This window comes from Anomaloglossus baeobatrachus, chromosome 1 (assembly GCF_048569485.1).
Source record: "Anomaloglossus baeobatrachus isolate aAnoBae1 chromosome 1, aAnoBae1.hap1, whole genome shotgun sequence".
NCBI lineage: Eukaryota > Metazoa > Chordata > Amphibia > Anura > Aromobatidae > Anomaloglossus > Anomaloglossus baeobatrachus.
Genome location: NC_134353.1, coordinates 974261162 through 974282665, shown reverse-complemented (window position 1 = coordinate 974282665; position 21504 = coordinate 974261162). Strand labels below are relative to the sequence as shown.

Genomic DNA, 21504 nt, shown 5'->3' with positions numbered 1-21504 from the left:
ACTGAGGAAGAGAGAGACGACTGCTAACTGGACTGAGGAAGAGAGAGACGACTGCTAACTGGACTGAGGAAGAGAGAGACGACTGCTAACTGGACTGAGGAAGAGAGAGACGACTGCTAACTGGACTGAGGAAGAGAGAGACGACTGCTAACTGGACTGAGGAAGAGAGAGCCGACTGCTAACTGGACTGAGGAAGAGAGAGACGACTGCTAACTGGACTGAGGAAGAGAGAGACGACTGCTAACTGGACTGAGGAGGAGAGAGCCGACTGCTAACTGGACTTAGGAGGAGAGAGCCGACTGCTAACTGGACTGAGGAGGAGAGAGCCAACTGCTAACTGGACTTAGGAGGAGAGAGCCGACTGCTAACTGGACTGAGGAGGAGAGAGCCGACTGCTAACTGGGCAGAGGAAGAGAGAGCTGACTGCTAACTGGACTTAGGAGGAGAGAGCCGACTGCTAACGGGGACCGAGGAGGAGAGAGACGACTGCTAACTGGACTGACGAGGAGAGAGCCAACTGCTAACTGGGCAGAGGAAGAGAGAGCTGACTGCTAACTGGACTGAGGAGGAGAGAGTCGACTGCTAACTGGACTGAGGAGGAGAGAGCCGACTGCTAACTGGGCAGTGGAAGAGAGAGCCGACTGCTAACTGGACTTAGAAGGAGGGAGCCGACTGCTAACGGGGACCGAGGAGGAGAGAGCCGACTGCTAACTGGACTGACGAGGAGAGAGCCGACTGCTAACTGGACTTAGGAGGAGAGAGACGACTGCTAACTGGGCAGAGGAAGAGAGAGCCGACTGCTAACTGGACTTAGGAGGAGAGAGCCAACTGCTAAATGGACTTAGGAGGAGAGAGCCAACTGCTAACTGGACTGAGGAGGAGAGAGCCGACTGCTAACGGGGACTGAGGAGGAGAGAGACGACTGCTAACTGGACTGAGGAAGAGAGAGACAACTGCTAACTGGACCGAGGAGGAGAGAGACGACTGCTAACTGGACTGAGGAGGAGAGAGCCGACTGCTAACTGGACTGAGGAAGAGAGAGACGACTGCTAACGGGGACCGCGGAGAAGAGAGCCGACTGCTAACTGGGATGAGGAGGAGAGAGCTGACTGCTAACTGGACTGAGGAGGAGAGAGCCGACTGCTAACTGGACCGAGGAGGAGAGAGACGACTGCTAACTGGACTGAGGAAGAGAGAGCCGACTGCTAACGGGGACCGAGGAGAAGAGAGCCGACTGCTAACTGTGATGAGGAGGAGAGAGTCGACTGCTAACGGGGACCGAGGAGGAGAGAGCCGACTGCTAACTGGGATGAGGAGGAGAGAGCCGACTGCTAACTAGACCGAGGAGGAGAGAGACGACTGCTAACTGGACTGAGGAGGAGAGAGCCGACTGCTAACTGGACCGAGGGGGAGAGAGCCGACTGCTAACTGGACTGAGGAGGAGAGAGCCGACTGCTAACTGGACTTAGGAGGAGAGAGCCGACTGCTAAATGGACCGAGGAGGAGAAAGCCGACTGCTAACTGGACTGAGGAAGAGAGAGCCGACTGCTAACTGGACTGAGGAAGAGAGAGCCGACTGCTAACTGGACTGAGGAGGAGAGAGCCGACTGCTAACTGGACTGAGGAAGAGAGAGCCGACTGCTAACTGGACTGAGGAGGAGAGAGCCGACTGCTAACGGGGACTGAGGAGGAGAGAGACGACTGCTAACTGGACCGAGGAGGAGAGAGCCGACTGCTAACTGGACTGAGGAAGAGAGAGCCGACTGCTAAATGGACCGAGGAGGAGAAAGCCGACTGCTAACTGGACTTAGGAAGAGAGAGCCGACTGCTAACTGGACCGAGGGGGAGAGAGCCGACTGCTAACTGGGCAGAGGAAGAGAGAGCCGACTGCTAACTGGACTGAGGAGGAGAGAGCCGACTGCTAACGGGGACTGAGGAGGAGAGAGACGACTGCTAACTGGACCGAGGAGGAGAGAGACGACTGCTAACTGGACTGAGGAGGAGAGAGCCGACTGCTAACTGGACTTTGGAGGAGAGAGACGACTGCTAACTGGACTGAGGATGAGAGAGCCGACTACTAACTGGACTGAGGAAGAGAGAGCCGACTGCTAACGGGGACCGCGGAGAAGAGAGCCGACTGCTAACTGGGATGAGGAGGAGAGAGCTGACTGCTAACTGGACTGAGGAAGAGAGAGACGACTGCTAAGTGGACCGAGGAGGAGAGAGACAACTGCTAACTGGACTGAGGAGGAGAGAGACGACTGCTAACTGGACTGAGGAGGAGAGAGCCGACTGCTAACTGGACCGAGGAGGAGAGAGACGACTGCTAACTGGACTGAGGAAGAGAGAGCCGACTGCTATCGGGGACCGAGGAGAAGAGAGACGACTGCTAACTGGGATGAGGAGGAGAGAGTCGACTGCTAACTGGACCGAGGAGGAGAGAGACAACTGCTAACTGGACTGAGGAAGAGAGAGCCGACTGCTAACTGGACCGAGGAGGAGAGAGCCGACTGCTAACTGGACCGAGGAGGAGAGAGCCGACTGCTAACTGGACTGAGGAAGAGAGAGCCGACTGATAACGGGGACCGCGGAGAAGAGAGCCGACTGCTAGCTGGACTGAGGAAGAGAGAGACGACTGCTAAGTGGACCGAGGAGGAGAGAGACGACTGCTAACTGGACTGAGGAGGAGAGAGACGACTGCTAACTGGACTGAGGAAGAGAGAGACGACTGCTAACTGGACTGAGGAGGAGAGAGACGACTGCTAACTGGACTGAGGAGGAGAGAGACGACTGCTAACTGGACTGAGGAAGAGAGAGACGACTGGTAACGGGGACCGCGGAGAAGAGAGCCGACTGCTAACTGGGATGAGGAGAGAGCTGACTGCTAACTGGACCGAGGAGGAGAGAGACGACTGCTAACTGGACTGAGGAGGAGAGAGACGACTGCTAACTGGACTGAGGAAGAGAGAGCCGACTGCTAACTGGACTGAGGAAGAGAGAGCCGACTGCTAACTGGGATGAGGAGAGAGCTGACTGCTAACTGGACCGAGGAGGAGAGAGACGACTGCTAACTGGACTGAGGAGGAGAGAGACGACTGCTAACTGGACTGAGGAAGAGAGAGCCGACTGCTAACTGGACTGAGGAAGAGAGAGACGACTGCTAACTGGACTGAGGAGGAGAGAGCCGACTGCTAACTGGGCAGAGGAGGAGAGAGCCGACTGCTAACTGGACTGAGGAGGAGAGAGCCGACTGCTAACTGGACTGAGGAGGAGAGAGACGACTGCTAACTGGACTGAGGAGGAGAGAGCCGACTGCTAACTGGACTGAGGAGGAGAGAGACGACTGCTAACTGGACTGAGGAAGAGAGAGCCGACTGCTAACGGGGACCGAGGAGAAGAGAGACGACTGCTAACTGGGCTGAGGAGGAGAGAGCCGACTGCTAACTGGACTGAGGAGGAGAGAGCCGACTGCTAACTGGACTGAGGAAGAGAGAGCCGACTGCTAACTGGACTGAGGAAGAGAGAGCCGACTGCTAACTGGACTGAGGAGGAGAGAGCCGACTGCTAACTGGACTGAGGAGGAGAGAGCCGACTGCTAACTGGGCAGAGGAAGAGAGAGCCGACTGCTAACTGGACCGAGGAGGAGAGAGACGACTGCTAACGGGGACTGAGGAGGAGAGAGCCAACTGCTAAAGGGGACCGAGGAGGAGAGAGCCGACTGCTAACTGGACTGAGGAGGAGAGAGCCGACTGCTAACTGGGACCGAGGAGGAGAGAGCCGACTGCTAACGGGAACCGAGGAGGAGAAAACCGACTGCTAACGGGGACCAAGGAAGTGAGAACCAGCTGATAATGAGAACCGAGAACGACAGAGCCGGCTCCTAACAAAGACTGAGAAGGACAGAGCCGGCTGCTAGCGAGGACCGAAAAGGACAGAGCCGGCTGCTAACGAGGACCAAAAGTGTCAGAGTCGCCTGCTAACAAGGATTGAGCGGGACAGAACTGGCTACTAACGATGACCGAGTGGGAAAGAACTGGCTGCTAACGATGACCGAGTGGGAAAGAACCGGTTGCTAACGAGGACCGAGTGAGAACCGGCTGCTAACGAGGATTGAGCGGGACAGAACTGGCTACTAACGATGACCGAGTGAGAAAGAACTGGCTGCTAACGATGACCGAGTGGGAAAGAAGCGGTTGCTAACGAGGACCGAGCAGGACAGAACTAGCAGCATAGTAGAGAACTGACTGCTGACGAGGAGTAGAGAACTGACTGATTACGGGGACTGAAAGGGAAAGAACCGACTGCTAATGGGAATTGAGGAATAGAGAACCGATGCTTAATAACTGGGACTGAAGAGGGGAGAATGGACTAATGTTAATGAGGACTGAGGAGGAGAGAACCGACTGATAACGAGGACCGAGGAGGAGAGAGCTGACTGCTAATGGGGACCGAGGAGGAGAGAGCTGACTGCTAATGGGGACCGAGGAGGAGAGAACCGACTGCTAATGGGGACCGAGGAGGAGAGAACCGACTGCTAACGGGGACCGAGGAGGAGAGAACCGACTGCTAATGGGAGTTAAGGAGTAGAGAACCGATGCTTAATAACTGGGACTGAAGAGGGGAGAATGGACTAATGTTAATGAGGACTGAGGAGGAGAGAACTGACTGATAATGAGGACTGAAGAGGAGACAATGACTGATAACGAGAACTGAAGAGGGGTCTGACTAGTAATGAGGACTGAGGAGTAGAGGCAGCTCTTATAGAGGAGCAGGTGTAACGGTCGCTGTCTGTTGTAGGGAGGCTCTTCATCAGAGACGGGTGGCTGTCGCTCGTCCCTCCCAGCGGAGAAGACGTTAAGCATCGTATGCTCTTTCTCTTCTCTGATGTCCTTCTGGTCACAGCCCCGTGTCACCCGCTGCACCCCGTCAATGCTCACAAGTTCTGCTGCCGCGCCGTCTACCCCCTGAGGGAATGCAGAGTGGAGAAGGTGCTGGGACACACGCAAAGCCAAGGAGGTCTCATCAGCGTATGTATAATAGTAATGCAAATAATGCTCATGAGCAATGGCAGACGAGGGGGGGGGCACTACCACCTACTCTGTGTTTGATTCCACAATACACGAGGTATAGAGCTGCGCTATGGAGAAAATGGGCCGCATGTATCAGTCACTGAATTTGGGCTTCTAATTCAAAATACATGTGTAACATCCCTCCCCTCACTCCCCTGATGTGTAACATCCCTCCCCTCACTCCCCTGATGTGTAACATCCCTCCCCGGTGTGTTACATGCCTTTCCTCACTCCTTCCCCTGGTGTGTAACATCCCTCCCCTCACTCCCCTGATGTGTAACATCCCTCCCCGGTGTGTTACATGCCTTTCCTCACTCCCTCCCCTGGTGTGTAATATCCCCCCCCTCACTCCCCTAATGTGTAACATCCCTCCCCGGTGTGTTACATGCCTTTCCTCACTCCCTCCCCTGGTGTGTAACATCCCTCCCCTCACTCCCCTGATGTGTAACATCCCTCCCCGGTGTGTTACATGCCTTTCCTCATTCCTTCCCCTGGTGTGTAACATCCCTCCCCTCACTCCCCTGATGTGTAACATCCCTCCCCGGTGTGTTACATGCCTTTCCTCACTCCTTCCCCTGGTGTGTAACATCCCTCCCCTCACTCCCCTGATGTGTAACATCCCTCCCCGGTGTGTTACATGCCTTTCCTCACTCCCTCCCCTGGTGTGTAACATCCCTCCCCTCACTCCCCTGATGTGTAACATCCCTCCCCGGTGTGTTACATGCCTTTCCTCACTCCTTCCCCTGGTGTGTAACATCCCTCCCCTCACTCCCCTGATGTGTAACATCCCTCCCCGGTGTGTTACATGCCTTTCCTCACTCCCTCCCCTGGTGTGTAACATCCCTCCCCTCACTCCCCTGATGTGTAACATCCCTCCCCGGTGTGTTACATGCCTTTCCTCACTCCCTCCCCTGGTGTGTAACATCCCTCCCCTCACTCCCCTGATGTGTAACATCCCTCCCCGGTGTGTTACATGCCTTTCCTCACTCCTTCCCCTGGTGTGTAACATCCCTCCCCTCACTCCCCTGATGTGTAACATCCCTCCCCGGTGTGTTACATGCCTTTCCTCACTCCCTCCCCTGGTGTGTAACATCCCTCCCCTCACTCCCCTGATGTGTAACATCCCTCCCCGGTGTGTTACATGCCTTTCCTCACTCCCTCCCCTGGTGTGTAACATCCCTCCCCTCACTCCCCTGATGTGTAACATCCCTCCCCGGTGTGTTACATGCCTTTCCTCACTCCTTCCCCTGGTGTGTAACATCCCTCCCCTCACTCCCCTGATGTGTAACATCCCTCCCCGGTGTGTTACATGCCTTTCCTCACTCCCTCCCCTGGTGTGTAACATCCCTCCCCTCACTCCCCTAATGTGTAACATCCCACCCCGGTGTGTTACATGCCTTTCCTCACTCCCTCCCCTGGTGTGTAACATCCCTCCCCTCACTCCCCTGATGTGTAACATCCCTCCCCGGTGTGTTACATGCCTTTCCTCACTCCCTCCCCTGGTGTGTAACATCCCTCCCCTCACTCCCCTGATGTGTAACATCCCTCCCCGGTGTGTTACATGCCTTTCCTCACTCCCTCCCCTGGTGTGTAACATCCCTCCCCTCACTCCCCTGATGTGTAACATCCCTCCCCGGTGTGTTACATGCCTTTCCTCACTCCCTCCCCTGGTGTGTAACATCCCTCCCCTCACTCCCCTGATGTGTAACATCCCTCCCCGGTGTGTTACATGCCTTTCCTCACTCCCTCCCCTGGTGTGTAACATCCCTCCCCTCACTCCCCTGATGTGTAACATCCCTCCCCGGTGTGTTACATGCCTTTCCTCACTCCCTCCCCTGGTGTGTAACATCCCTCCCCGGTGTGTTACATGCCTTTCCTCACTCCCTCCCCTGGTGTGTAACATCCCTCCCCTCACTCCCCTGATGTGTAACATCCCTCCCCGGTGTGTTACATGCCTTTCCTCACTCCCTCCCCTGGTGTGTAACATCCCTCCCCTCACTCCCCTAATGTGTAACATCCCTCCCCGGTGTGTTACATGCCTTTCCTCACTCCCTTCCCTGGTGTGTAACATCCCTCCCCTCACTCCCCTGATGTGTAACATCCCTCCCCGGTGTGTTACATGCCTTTCCTCACTCCCTCCCCTGGTGTGTAACATCCCTCCCCTCACTCCCCTGATGTGTAACATCCCTCCCCAGTGTGTTACATGCCTTTCCTCACTCCCTCCCCTGGTGTGTAACATCCCTCCTCTCACTCCCCTGGTGTGTAACATCCCTCCACACACTCCCTCCCCTGGTGTGTAACATCACTCCCCTCACTCCCCTGATGTGTAACATCCCTCCCCTGATGTGTAACATCCCTCCCCGGTGTGTTACATCCCTTTCCTCACTCCCTCCCCTGGTGTGTAACATCCCTCCTCTCACTCCCCTGATGTGTAACATCCCTCCCTTCTCTCCCTCCCCTCGTGTGTAACATCCCTCCACACACTCCCTCCCCGGTGTCAAACATCCCTCCACACACTCCCTCCCCTGGTGTGTAACATCCCTCCTCTCACTCCCCTGATGTGTAACATCCCTCCCCGGTGTGTAACATCCCTCCACACACTCCCTCCACTGGTGTGTAACATCCCTCCTCTCACTCCCCTGGTGTGTAACATCCTTCCTCTCACTCCCCTGATGTGTAACATCCCTCCTCTCACTCTCCTGATGTGTAACATTCCTTCCCTCGCTCCCTCCCCGGGTGTGTAACTTCCCTCCACACACTCCCTCCCCTGGTGTGTAACATCCCTCCACACTCTCTCTCCCCTAGTGTGTAACATCCCTCCTCTCACTCCACTGGTGTGTAACATCCCTCCCTGGTGTGTAACATCCCTCCCTTATTTTCCTCCCCTCGTGTATAACATCCCTCCCCTGGTGTGTAACATCCCTCCTCTCACTCCCCTAGTGTGTAACATCACTCCACACACTCCCTCCCCTAGTGTGTAACATCCCTCCTCTCACTCCCCTTATGTGTAACATCCCTCCCCAGTGTGTAACATCCCTCCTCTCACTCCACTGGTGTGTAACATCCCTGCCCGGTGTGTAAAATCCCTCCCCTCTCTTCCTCCCCTGGTGTATAACATCCGGTAAAGCTGGGCTGAGCAGTGGAAGTCCTGGGCTGAATTGTGGCCAGTACAGAATAACCCATACAAATGCCTAGAAGTCCTTATACTGTTAAACCTTTTTTTGCCTCGGGAAGTGAGGGCTGCAGGGCTCTGTAAATACCAGCATATGTTCTGTGTTTGTACCTTCAGGTACCGAGTACAATCAAATACCTTATTCCTTCTCTAGTACCCGGTGGCCCCGTCTCTCTTGCTCACGAGCCCGGTGGCCCTGTTTCTTTTGCTCCCATTCCCAGTGGTCCCGTGCCTGGTGGCCCCGTTTCTCTTGCTCACGTGCCTGGCGGCCCCGTCACTCTTGCTCGCTTGCTGGCGGCCCCGTCTCTCTTGCTCGCTTGCTGGCGGCCCCGTCTCTCTTGCTCGCTTGCTGGCAGCCCCATCTCTCTTGCTCCCGTTCCCGGCGGCCCCGTCTCTCTTGCTCCCGTTCCCGGTGGCCCCGTCTCTCTTGCTCCCGTGCCCGGTGACCCCGTCTCTCTTGCTCCTGTGACCGGTGGCCCCGTCTCTCTTGCTCCCGTGCCCGGTGGCCCCGTCTCTCTTGCCCACTTGCTGGCGGCCCCATCTCTCTTGCTCCCGTGCCCGGTGGCCCCGTCTCTCTTGCTTGCTTGCTGGCGGCCCCGTCTCTCTTGCTCCTGTTCTCGGCTGCCCCGTCTCTCTTGCTCCTGTTGCCGGCGGCCCCGTCTCTCTTACTCCCGTTCCCGGCGGCCTCTTCTCTCTTGCTCGCGTGCCTTTTGGCCCTGTCTCTCTTGCTCCCGTTCCAGGCGGCCCCGTCTCTCTTGCTCCTGTTCCCGGCGGCCCCGTCTCTCTTGCTCCCGTTCCCGGCGGCCTCTTCTCTCTTGCTCGCGTGCCTTTTGGCCCTGTCTCTCTTGCTCCCGTTCCAGGCGGCCCCGTCTCTCTTGCTCCTGTTCCCGGCGGCCCCGTCTCTCTTGCTCCCGTTCCCGGCGGCCCCGTCTCTCTTGCTCCCATGCCTGGTGGCCCCGTCTCTCTTGCTCGCTTGCAGGCGGCCCCATCTCTCTTGCTCCAGTGCCCGGTGGCCCCGTCTCTCTTGCTCGCGTGCCTGGTGGTCCCGTCTCTCTTGCTCCCGTTCCCGGCGGCCCCGTCTCCCTTGCTCGCTTGCTGGCGGCCCCATCTCTCTTGCTCCAGTGCCCGGTGGCCCTGTCTCTCTTTCTCCCGTGCCCGGTGGCCCCGTCTCTCTTTCTCCCGTGCCCGGTGGCCCCGTCTCTCTTGCTCGTTTGCTGGCGGCCCCGTCTCTCTTGCTCGCGTGCCTGGTGGCCCTGTCTCTCTTGCTCCCGTTTCCGGCGTCCCCGTCTCCCTTGCTCGCTTGCTGGCGACCCCATCTCTCTTGCTCGCGTGCCTGGTAGCCCCGTCTCTCTTGCTCCCGTTCCCGGGTGCCCCGTCTCCCTTGCTCGCTTGCTGGCGACCCCATCTCTCTTGCTCGCGTGCCTGGTGGCCCCGTCTCTCTTGCTCCCGTTCCCGGTGGCCCCGTCTCTCTTACTCCCGTTCCCGGCGGCCCCGTCTCTCTTGCTCGCTTGCTGGCGGCCCTGGCTTTCTTGCTCGCTTGCTGGCGGCCCCGGCTCTCTTACTCCTATTCCCGGCGGCCCCGTCTCTCTTACTCCCGTTCCCGGCGGCCCCGTCTCTCTTGCTCGCTTGCTGCCGGCCCAGGCTCTCTTACTCCTATTCCCGGCGGCCCCGTCTCTCTTGCTCACGTGCCTGGTGGCCCAGTCTCTCTTGCTCCCGTTCCCGGTGGCCCTGTCTCTCTTGCTCGCTTGCTGGCGGCCCTGTCTCTCTTGCTCCCGTTCCCGGTGGCCCCATCTCTCTTGTTCGTGTGCCTGGTGGCCCCGTCTCTCTTGCTCCGGTGGCCCCGTCTATCTTGCTCCCGTGCCCGGTGGCCCCGTCTCTCTTGCTCGCTTGCTGGTGGCCCCGTCTCTCTTACTCCTGTTCCCAGCGGCCCCGTCTCTTTTGCTCGCTTGCTGGCGGCCCCGTCTCTCTTGCTCCTGTTCCCGGCGGCCCCGTCTCTCTTGCTCCTGTTCCCAGCGGCCCCGTCTCTTTTGCTCGCTTGCTGGCGGCCCCGTCTCTCTTGCTCCCGTTCCCGGTGGCCCTGTCTCCCTTGCTCGCTTGTTGGCGGCCCTGTTTCTCTTGCTCGCGTGCCGGGTGGCCCCGTCTCTCTTGCTCCCGTTCTCGGCGGCTCCGTCTCCCTTGCTCGCTTGCTGGCGGCCCCATCTCTCTTGCTCCAGTGCCCGGTGGCCCCGTCTCTCTTGCTCCTGTTCCCGGTGGCCCCGTCTCGCTTGCTGGCGGCCCCATCTCTCTTGCTCCAGTGCCCGGTGGCCCCGTCTCTCTTGCTCCTGTGCCCGGTGGCCCCGTCTCTCTTGCTCGCTTGCTGGTGGCCCCGTCTCTCTTGCTCGCGTTCCCGGCAGCTCCGTCTCCCTTGCTCGCTTGTTGGTGGCCCCGTCTCTCTTGCTCCCGTTCCCAGCGGCCCCGTCTCTCTTGCTCGCTTGCTGGCGGCCCCGTCTCTCTTGCTCGCGTGCCTGGTGGCCCCGTTTCTCTTGCTCCCGTTCTCGGCGGCCCCGTCTCGCTTGCTGGCGGCCCCATTTCTCTTGCTCCAGTGCCCGGTGGCCCCGTCTCTCTTGCTCCCGTGCCCGGTGGCCCCGTCTCTCTTGCTCGCTTGCTGGTGGCCCCGTCTCTCTTGCTCCCGTGCCCGGTGGCCCCGTCTCTCTTGCTCCCGTGCTCGGTGGCCCCGTCTCTCTTGCTCGCTTGCTGGTGGCCCCGTCTCTCTTGCTCCCGTGCCCGGTGGCCCCGTCTCTCTTGCTCGCTTGCTGGTGGCCCCGTCTCTCTTGCTCCCGTGCCCGGTGGCTCCGTCTCCCTTGCTCGCTTGTTGGCGGCCCTGTCTCTCTTGCTCCCGTTCCCGGCGGCCCCGTCTCCGTTGTCTCCACAGTTATCACTTATAAAGTAAGACAGAATTGAGGCTCCCGATACCGTGCGTTGCTGTAATGTCTTCTCTGTACACCCGGTTTTCCCATTCTCCGCTCCCCGGTATCCTCTTATGTGATCAGCGCTTTGTTTTCTATCCACAGTTGTCATTCAGAAGAGAAAAGCTTCTGTTCATGTCCTCTAATCAGCAAGATATGAACGCCTGGTACGAGAGCCTGGTGACGGCAGTGAGGTTAGTGCCCCGAGACGCATCCTATACTATCCTCTAACACTTCTACTCTCCTCAGTCCATGATGTCAGGAGTTAGCTGCAATCTCTTCTCAGTCCTTATCAATTTCTCTGTTCTTATCAATGAGTTCTTCAAAGTCCATGTTTTCATTTCCTATTTTTCAGAGTCCTTTTAGTTGTTTCCTTCTCCTCAGTCCTTGTTATAATTTCTCTTCTCTCCAGTCCTTTTTATTGGTTCTCCTTTTCTCCAGTCCTTATTAGTCTTTCCTCTCTCCAGTCCTTAATAGTCTTCACTCTCTCCAGTGCTTATCGGTTCTCGCTCTGTCCAGTGCTTATTAGTCTTCGCTATCTCCAGTCCTTGTTATTAGTCTTTGCTCTCTCCAGTGCTTATTGCTTCTTGCTCTCTCCAGTGCTTATCGGTTCTCGCTCTCCCCAGTCCTTGTTATTAGTCTTCGCTCTCTCCAGTCCTTGTTGTCGCTTCTCGCTCTTCAGGCCTTGTTATCGCTGCTCATGCTCTATCCAGTCTTTGTTATCACTTCTCGCTCTCCCCAGTCCTTGTTATCACTTCTCGCTCTCCCCAGTCCTTGTTATCACTTCTCGCTCTCTCCAGTCCTTTTATCACGTCTCGCTCTCTCCTGTCCTTGTTATCACTTCTCGCTCTCCCCAGTCCTTGTTATCACTTCTCGCTCTCCCCAGTCCTTGTTATCACTTCTCGCTCTCCCCAGTCCTTGTTATCACTTCTCGCTCTCTCCAGTCCTTTTATCACTTCTCGCTCTCTCCAGTCCTTTTATCACTTCTCGCTCTCTCCAGTCTTTTTATCACGTCTCGCTCTCTCCAGTCCTTGTTATCCCTGCTTGCTTTTCCCAGTCCTTGTTATCGCTGCTCGCTCTCTTCAGTCCTTGTTATCGATGCTCGCTCTCTTCAGTCCTTGTTATCGCTGCTCGGTCTCTTCAGTCTTTGTTATCACTGCTTGCTCTCTTCAGTCCTTGTTATCGCTTCTCGCTCTCTCTCCAGTCCTTATTATCACTACTTGCTCTCTTCAGTCCTTGTTATCGCTTCTCGCTCTCTCTCCAGTCCTTATTATCGCTGCATGCTCTCTCCAGTCCTTGTTATTGCTTTTCGCTCTCCAGTCCTTGTTATCGCTGCTTTCTCTCTCCAGTCCTTGTTATCGCTTCTCGCTCTCTCCAGTCCTTGTTATCACTTCTCACTCTCTTCAGTCCTTGTTATCACTTCTCGCTCTCTTCAGTCCTTGTTATCGCTTCTCGCTCTCTTCAGTCCTTGTTATCACTTCTTGCTCTCTCTTCAGTCCTTGCTATCTAGTCTTGCTCTCTGCAGTCCTTGTTATCGCTTCTTGCTCTCTCTACAGTCCTTGTTATCACTTCTTGCTCTCTCCAGTTCTTGTTATCTAGTCTCGCTCTCTCTAGTCCTTGTTATCTAGTCTCGCTCTCTCCAGTCCTTGTTATCTAGTCTCGCTCTCTCCACTCCTCATTGTCGGTTCTCGCTCTCTCCAGTCCTCATTGTCGGTTCTCGCTCTCTCCAGTCCTTGTTGTCTGTTCTCGCTCTCTCCAGTCCTTGTTATCTAGTCTCGCTCTCTCCAGTTCTTGTTATCTAGTCTCGCTCTCTCCACTCCTCATTGTCGGTTCTCGCTCTCTCCAGTCCTCATTGTCGGTTCTCGCTCTCTTCAGTCCTTGTTATCTAGTCTCGCTCTCTCCAGTCCTGGTTATCTAGTCTCGCTCTCTCCAGTCCTTGTTATCTAGTCTCGCTCTCTCCAGTCCTTGTTATCTAGTCTCGCTCTCTCCACTCCTCATTGTCGGTTCTCGGTCTCTCCAGTCCTCATTGTCGGTTCTCGCTCTCTCCAGTCCTTGTTATCTAGTCTCGCTCTCTCCAGTCCTGGTTATCTAGTCTCGCTCTCTCCAGTCCTTGTTGTCTGTTCTCGCTCTCTCCAGTCCTTGTTATCTAGTCTCGCTCTCTCCAGTCCTTGTTATCTAGTCTCGCTCTCTCCACTCCTCATTGTCGGTTCTCGCTCTCTCCAGTCCTCATTGTCGGTTCTCGCTCTCTCCAGTCCTTGTTGTCTGTTCTCGCTCTCTCCAGTCCTTGTTATCTAGTCTCGCTCTCTCCAGTTCTTGTTATCTAGTCTCGCTCTCTCCACTCCTCATTGTCGGTTCTCGCTCTCTCCAGTCCTCATTGTCGGTTCTCGCTCTCTCCAGTCCTTGTTATCTAGTCTCGCTCTCTCCAGTCCTGGTTATCTAGTCTCGCTCTCTCCAGTCCTTGTTATCTAGTATCGCTCTCTCCAGTCCTTGTTATCTAGTCTCGCTCTCTCCACTCCTCATTGTCGGTTCTCGCTCTCTCCAGTCCTCATTGTCGGTTCTCGCTCTCTCCAGTCCTTGTTATCTAGTCTCGCTCTCTCCAGTCCTGGTTATCTAGTCTCGCTCTCTCCAGTCCTTGTTGTCTGTTCTCGCTCTCTCCAGTCCTTGTTATCTAGTCTCGCTCTCTCCAGTCCTTGTTATCTAGTCTCGCTCTCTCCAGTCCTCATTCTCTGTTCTCGCTTTCTCCAGTCCTCGTTGTTGGCTCTCGCTCCCTCCAAGCCTCGCTTTCTCCAGTCCTCGTTGTCGGTTCTTGCACTCTCCAGTCTTTGTTATCTAGTCTCGCTCTCTCCACTCCTCGTTGTCGGTTCTCGCTCTCTCCAGTCCTTGTTATCTAGTCTCGCTCTCTACAGTCCTTCTTATCTAGTCTCTCTCTCTCCAGTCTTCATTGTCGGTTCTCGCTCTCTCCAGTCCTCATTGTCGGTTCTCGCTCTCTCCAGTCCTTGTTATCTAGTCTCGCTCTCTCCAGTCCTTGTTATCTAGTCTCGCTTTCTCCAGTCCTCGTTGTCGGCTCTCGCTCCCTCCAGGCCTCGCTTTCTCCAGTCCTCGTTGTCGGTTCTTGCTCTCTCCAGTCCTCGTTCTCTCCAGGCCTCGTTGTTGGTTCTTGCTCTCTCCAGTCCGTGTTGTCTAGTCTCGCTATCTCCAGTCCTCGTTGTCTGTTCTCGCTCTCTCCAGTTCTTGTTGTCGGTTCTCGCTCTCTCCAGTCCTCGCTCTCTCCAGTCCTCATTGTCGGTTCTTGCTCACTCCAGTCCTTCTTATCTAGTCTCGCTCTCTCCAGTCCTTGTTGGCTGTCCTTGCGCTCTCCAGTCCTTCTTATCTAGTCTCGCTCTCTCCAGTCCTTGTTGGCTGTCCTCGCTCTCTCCAGTCCTTGTTATCTAGTCTCGCTTTCTGCAGGCCTTGTTGTTGGTTCTCGCTTTCTCCAGTCCTGGTTATCTAGTCTCGCTCTCTCCCGTCCTCGTTGTCGGTTCTCGCTCTCTCCAGTCCTTGTTGTCGGTTCTTGCTCTCTCCAGTCCTTGTTATCTAGTCTCGCTTTCTGCAGTCCTTGTTGTTGGTTCTCGCTCTCTCCAGTCCTGGTTATCTAGTCTCACTCTCTCCCGTCCTCGTTGTCGTTTCTCGCTCTCTCCAGCCCTTATTGTCGGTTCTCGCTCTCTACAGACCTTGTTATCTAGTCTCGCTTACTGCAGTCCTTGTTGTTGGTTCTCGCTCTCTCCAGTCCTGGTTATCTAGTCTCGCGCTCTCCCGTCCTCGTTGTCGGTTCTTGCTCTCTCCTGTCCTTGTTATGTAGTCTCGCTCTCTCCAGTCCTTGTTGTCGGTTCTTGCTCTCTCCAGTCCTTGTTGTCGGTTCTCGCTCATTCCAGTCCTCGTTATCTAGTCTCGCGCTCACCAGTCCTCGTTGTCGGTTCTCGCTCTCTCCAGTCCTCGTTGTCGGTTCTCGCGCTCTCCAGTCCTCGTTGTCGGTTCTCGCTTTCTCCAGTCCTGGTTATCTAGTCTCGCTCTCTCCAGTCCTTGTTGTCGGTTCTTCCTCTCTCCTGTCCTTGTTATCTAGTCTCGCTCTCTCCAGTCCTCGTTGTCTGTTCTCGCGCTCTCCAGTCCTCGTTGTTGGTTCTCGCTCTCTCCCGTCCTTGTTGTCGTTTCTCGCTCTCTCCAGTCCTTGTTGTCGGTTCTCGCTCTCCCCAGTCCTTGTTATCTAGTCTCGCTTTCTGCATTCCTCGTTGTCGGTTCTCGCTCTCTCCAGTCCTTGTTGTCGGTTCTTGCTCCTGTCCTTGTTATCTAGTCTCGCTCTCTCCAGTCCTTGTCGGTTCTCGCTCTCCCCAGTCCTCGTTGTCGGTTCTCGCGCTCTCCAGTCCTCGTTGTCGGTTCTCGCTCTCTCCCGTCCTCGTTGTCGGTTCTCGCTCTCTCCAGTCCTTGTTGTCGGTTCTTGCTCTCTCCAGTCCTTGTTGTCTGCTCTCGCTCTCTCCAGTCCTTGTTGTCGGTTCTCGCTCTCTCCAGTCCTCGTTGTTGGTTCTCGCTATCTCCAGTCCTCTTTGTCGGTTCTTGCTCTCTCCAGTCCTCGTTGTCGGTTCTCGCTCTCTCGAGTCCTCGTTGTCGGTTCTTGCTCTCTCCAGTCCTTGTTGTTGGTTCTCGCTTTCTCCAGTCCTCGTCTCTTCTCGCTCTCTCCAGTTCTCGTTATCGGTTCTTGCTCTCTCCAGTCCTCGTTGTCGGCTCTCGCTCTCTCCAGTCCTCGTTGTAGGTTCTCGCTCTCTCCAGTCCTGGTTATCTAGTCTCGCTCTCTCCAGTCCTTGTTGTCGGTTCTCGCTCTCTCCAGTCCTTGTTATCTAGTCTCGCTCTCTCCAGTCCTTGTTGTCTGGTCTCGCTCTCTCCAGTCCTTGTTATCTAGTCTCGCTCTCTCCAGTCCTTGTTGTCGGTTCTTGCTCTCTCCAGTCCTCGTTGTCGGCTCTCGCTATCTCCAGTCCTTGTTGTCGGTTCTCGCTCCCTCCAGTCTTCGTTGTCGGTTCTCGCTCTCGCCAGTCCTCGTTGTCTGTTCTCGCTCTCTCCAGTCCTCGTTGTCGGCTCTCGCTCTCTCCAGTCCTCGTTGTCGGTTCTCGCTCCCTCCAGTCCTTGTTGTCGGCTCTCGCTGTCTCCAGTCCTCATTGTTGGTTCTCGCTCTCTCCAGTCCTCGTTGTTGGTTCTCGCTCTCTCCAGTCCTCGTTGTTGGTTCTCGCTCTCTCCAGTCCTCGTTGTCGGCTCTCGCTCTCTCCAGTCCTCATTGTTGGTTCTCGCTCTCTCCAGTCCTCGTTGTCTGTTCTCGCTCCCTCCAGTCCTCGTTGTTGGTTCTCGCTCCCTCCAGTCCTCGTTATCTAGTCTCGCTCTCTCCAGTCCTCGTTGTCGGTTCTCGCTCTCTCCAGTCCTGGTTATCTAGTCTCGCTCTCTCCAGTCCTCGTTGTCGGTTCTCGCTCCCTCCAGTCTTTAGTAATCCTTGCTCTCTTGCTCACTGCCTATTTTCTCTTGAGTCTCGCTCTGTCCTCGTTGTCGGTTCTCTCTCTCTCCAGTCGTCGTTGTTGGTTCTCTCTCTCCAGTCCTCGTTGTCGGCTCTCGCTCTCTCCAGTCCTCGTTGTCGGTTCTCGCTCCCTCCAGTCTTTAGTAATCCTTGCTCTCTTGCTCACTGCCTATTTTCTCTTGAGTCTCGCTCTGTCCTCGTTGTCGGTTCTCTCTCTCTCCAGTCGTCGTTGTTGGTTCTCTCTCTCCAGTCCTCGTTGTCGGCTCTCGCTCTCTCCAGTCCTCGTTGTCGGCTCTCGCTCTCTCCAGTCCTTGTTGTCGGTTCTCGCTCTCTCCAGTCCTGGTTATCTAGTCTCTCTCTCTCCAGTCCTCGTTGTTGGTTCTCGCTCTCTCCAGTCCTCATTGTCTGTTCTCGCTCCCTCCAGTTCTCGTTGTCGATTCTCGCTCTCTCCAGTCTTTGTTATCTAGTCTCGCTCTCTCCAGTCCTCGTTGTCGGCTCTCGCTCTCTCCAGTCCTCGTTGTCGGCTCTCGCTCTCTCCAGTCCTTGTTGTCGGTTCTCGCTCTCTCCAGTCCTGGTTATCTAGTCTCTCTCTCCAGTCCTCGTTGTTGGTTCTCGTTCTCTCCAGTCCTCATTGTCTGTTCTCGCTCCCTCCAGTTCTCGTTGTCGATTCTCGCTCTCTCCAGTCTTTGTTATCTAGTCTCGCTCTCTCCAGTCCTCGTTGTCTGTTCTCGCTCTCTCCAGTCCTCATTGTCTGTTCTCGCTCCCTCCAGTTCTCGTTGTCGGTTCTCGCTCTCCAGTCCTCGTTATCTAGTCTCGCTCTCTCCAGTCCTCGTTGTCTGTTCTCGCTCTCTCCAGTCCTCGTTATCTAGTCTCGCTCTCTCCAGTCCTCGTTGTTGGTTCTCGCTCTCTCCAGTCCTCGTTGTCTGTTCTCGCTCCCTCCAGTCCTCGTTGTTGGTTCTCGCTCTCTCCAGTCCTCGTTGTCTGTTCTCGCTCTCTCCAGTCCTCGTTGTCGGTTCTCGCTCTCTCCAGTCCTCGTTATCTAGTCTCGCTCTCTCCAGTCCTCATTGTCTGTTCTCGCTCTCTCCAGTCCTCATTGTCTGTTCTCGCTCCCTCCAGTCCTCGTTGTCGGTTTTCGCTCTCTCCAGTCCTCGTTATCTAGTCTCGCTCTCTCCAGTCCTCGTTGTCTGTTCTCGCTCTCTCCAGTCCTTGTTGTCGGTTCTCGCTCTCTCCAGTCCTCGTTATCTAGTCTCGCTCTCTCCAGTCCTTGTTATCTAGTCTCGCTCTCTCCAGTCCTTGTTGTCTGTTCTCGCTCTCTCCAGTCCTCGTTATCTAGTCTCGCTCTCTCCAGTCCTCGTTGTCTGTTCTCGCTCTCTCCAGTCCTCGTTGTCTGTTCTCGCTCTCTCCAGTCCTCGTTGTCTGTTCTCGCTCTCTCCAGTCCTCGTTGTCTGTTCTCGCTCTCTCCAGTCCTCGTTGTCGGTTCTTGCTCTCTCCAGTCCTCGTTGTCGGTTCTTGCTCTCTCCAGTCCTCGTTATCTAGTCTCGCTCTCTCCAGTCCTCGTTGTCTGTTCTCGCTCTCTCCAGTCCTCGTTGTCTGTTCTCGCTCTCTCCAGTCCTTGTTGTCTGTTCTCGCTCTCTCCAGTCCTTGTTGTCGGTTCTTGCTCTCTCCAGTCCTCGTTGTCGGTTCTTGCTCTCTCCAGTCCTCGTTGTCGGTTCTTGTTCTCTCCAGTCCTCGTTGTCTGTTCTCGCTCTCTCCAGTCCTCGTTGTCTGTTCTCGCTCTCTCCAGTCTTCGTTGTCGGTTCTCGCTCCCTCCAGTCCTGGTTATCTAGTCTCGCTCTCTCCAGTTCTTGTTGTCGGTTCTTGCTCTCTCCAGTCCTCGTTGTCTGCTCTCGCTCTCTCCAGTCCTTGTTGTCGGTTCTCGCTCTCTCCAGTCCTCGTTGTTGGTTCTCGCTATCTCCAGTCCTCTTTGTCGGTTCTTGCTCTCTCCAGTCCTCGTTGTCGGTTCTCGCTCAATCCATTCCTCGTTGTCTGTTCTTGCTCTCTCCAGTCCTTGTTGGTTCTCGCTTTCTCCAGTCCTCGTCTCTTCTCGCTCTCTCCAGTCCTCGTTATCGGTTCTTGCTCTCTCCAGTCCTCGTTGTCGGTTCTCGCTCTCTCCAGTCCTGGTTATCTAGTCTCGCTCTCTCCAGTCCTTGTTGTCGGTTCTCGCTCTCTCCAGTCTTTGTTATCTAGTCTTGCTCTCTCCAGTCCTTGTTATCTAGTCTCGCTCTCTCCAGTCCTCGTTGTCTGTTCTCGCTCTCTCCAGTCCTCGTTGTCTGTTCTCGCTCTCTCCAGTCCTCGTTGTCTGTTCTCGCTCTCTCCAGTCCTCGTTGTCTGTTCTCGCTCTCTCCAGTCCTCGTTGTCGGTTCTTGCTCTCTCCAGTCCTCGTTGTCGGTTCTTGCTCTCTCCAGTCCTCGTTATCTAGTCTCGCTCTCTCCAGTCCTCGTTGTCTGTTCTCGCTCTCTCCAGTCCTCGTTGTCTGTTCTCGCTCTCTCCAGTCCTTGTTGTCTGTTCTCGCTCTCTCCAGTCCTTGTTGTCGGTTCTTGCTCTCTCCAGTCCTCGTTGTCGGTTCTTGCTCTCTCCAGTCCTCGTTGTCGGTTCTTGTTCTCTCCAGTCCTCGTTGTCTGTTCTCGCTCTCTCCAGTCCTCGTTGTCTGTTCTCGCTCTCTCCAGTCTTCGTTGTCGGTTCTCGCTCCCTCCAGTCCTGGTTATCTAGTCTCGCTCTCTCCAGTTCTTGTTGTCGGTTCTTGCTCTCTCCAGTCCTCGTTGTCTGCTCTCGCTCTCTCCAGTCCTTGTTGTCGGTTCTCGCTCTCTCCAGTCCTCGTTGTTGGTTCTCGCTATCTACAGTCCTCTTTGTCGGTTCTTGCTCTCTCCAGTCCTCGTTGTCGGTTCTCGCTCAATCCAGTCCTCGTTGTCTGTTCTTGCTCTCTCCAGTCCTTGTTGGTTCTCGCTTTCTCCAGTCCTCGTCTCTTCTCGCTCTCTCCAGTCCTCGTTATCGGTTCTTGCTCTCTCCAGTCCTCGTTGTCGGTTCTCGCTCTCTCCAGTCCTGGTTATCTAGTCTCGCTCTCTCCAGTCCTTGTTGTCGGTTCTCGCTCTCTCCAGTCTTTGTTATCTAGTCTCGCTCTCTCCAGTCCTTGTTATCTAGTCTCGCTCTCTCCAGTCCTTGTTGTCGGTTCTTGCTCTCTCCAGTCCTCGTTGTCGGCTCTCGCTATCTCCAGTCCTTGTTGTCGGTTCTCGCTCCCTCCAGTCTTCGTTGTCGGTTCTCGCTCTCGCCAGTCCTCGTTGTCGGTTCTCGCTCTCTCCAGTCCTCATTGTCTGTTCTCGCTCCCTCCAGTCCTCGTTGTTGGTTCTCGCTCTCTCCAGTCCTCGTTGTCGGCTCTCGCTCTCTCCAGTCCTCGTTGTCGGCTCTCGCTCTCTCCAGTCCTCGTTATCTAGTCTCGCTCTCTCCAGTCCTCGTTGTCGTTTCTCGCTCTCTCCAGTCCTCGTTGTCGGTTCTCGCTCTCTCCAGTCCTCGTTATCTAGTATCGCTCTCTCCAGTCCTCGTTGTCGGTTCTCGCTCTCTCCAGTCTTTGTTATCTAGTCTCGCTCTCTCCAGTCCTCGTTGTCGGTTCTCGCTCTCTCCAGTCCTCGTTATCTAGTCTCGCTCTCTCCAGTCCTCGTTGTCGTTTCTCGCTCTCTCCAGTCCTCGTTGTCGGTTCTCGCTCTCTCCAGTCCTCGTTATCTAGTATCGCTCTCTCCAGTCCTCGTTGTTGGTTCTCGCTCTCTCCAGTCTTTGTTATCTAGTCTCGCTCTCTCCAGTCCTCGTTGTCGGCTCTCGCTCTCTCCAGTCCTCGTTGTTGGTTCTCGCTCTCTCCAGTCCTCGTTGTTGGTTCTCGCTCTCTCCAGTCTTCGTTGTCGGCTCTCGCTCTCTCCAGTCCTCGTTGTCGGTTCTCGCTCTCTCCAGGCCTCGTTGTCGGTTCTCGCTCTCTCCAGTTCTCGCTCTCTCCAGTCCTCGTTGTCGGTTCTTGCTCTCTCCAGTCCTCGTTGTCTAGTCTCGCTCTCTCCAGTCCTCGTTGTCGGTTCTCGCTCTCTCCAGTATTTGTTATCTAGTCTCGCTCTCTCCAGTCCTCGTTGTCGGCTCTCGCTCTCTCCAGTCCTCGTTGTTGGTTTTCGCTCTCTCCAGTCCTCGTTGTTGGTTCTCGCTCTCTCCAGTCTTCGTTGTCGGCTCTTGCTCTCTCCAGTCCTCGTTGTCGGTTCTCGCTCTCTCCAGGCCTCGTTGTCGGTTCTCGCTCTCTCCAGTTCTCGCTCTCTCCAGTCCTCGTTGTCGGTTCTTGCTCTCTCCAGTCCTCGTTGTCGGTTCTCGCTCTCTCCAGTCCTCGTTGTCGGCTCTCGCTCTCTCCAGTCCTCGTTGACGGTTCTCGCGCTCTCCAGTCCTCGTTGTCGGCTCTCGCTCTCTCCAGTCCTCGTTATCTAGTCTCGCTCTCTCCAGTCCTCGTTGTCGGTTCTCGCTCTCTCCAGTCTTCGTTGTCGGCTCTCGCTCTCTCCAGTCCTCGTTGTCGGTTCTCGTTCTCTCCAGTCCTCGTTGTCGGTTCTCGCTTTCTCCAGTCCTCGTTGTCGGCTCTCGCTCTCTCCAGTCCTCGTTATCTAGTCTCGCTCTCTCCAGTCCTCGTTGTCGGCTCTCGCTCTCTCCAGTTCTCGTTGACGGCTTTCGCTCTCTCCAGTCCTCGTTGTCGGCTCTCGCTCTCTCCAGTCCTCGTTATCTAGTCTCGCTATCTCC

At 55.7% G+C, this 21504-nt stretch overlaps 1 protein-coding gene across 2 annotated transcripts in view; it reads left to right on the top strand.

Moving 5' to 3' along the window:
- The window catches only part of ARHGEF39 (Rho guanine nucleotide exchange factor 39), a 158876-nt gene that overhangs the window by 123574 nt on the left and 13798 nt on the right, over positions 1-21504 (top strand). The window contains exons 8-9 of one of the 2 annotated variants that reach the window (XM_075344125.1): positions 4903-5027; positions 11292-11380. In XM_075344125.1, coding sequence (XP_075200240.1) covers positions 4903-5027; positions 11292-11380 — 214 coding nt within the window. Of the gene's footprint in view, positions 1-4797; positions 5028-11291; positions 11381-21504 lie in introns of both variants that reach the window. The other variant, XM_075344119.1, reaches the window with a different exon arrangement.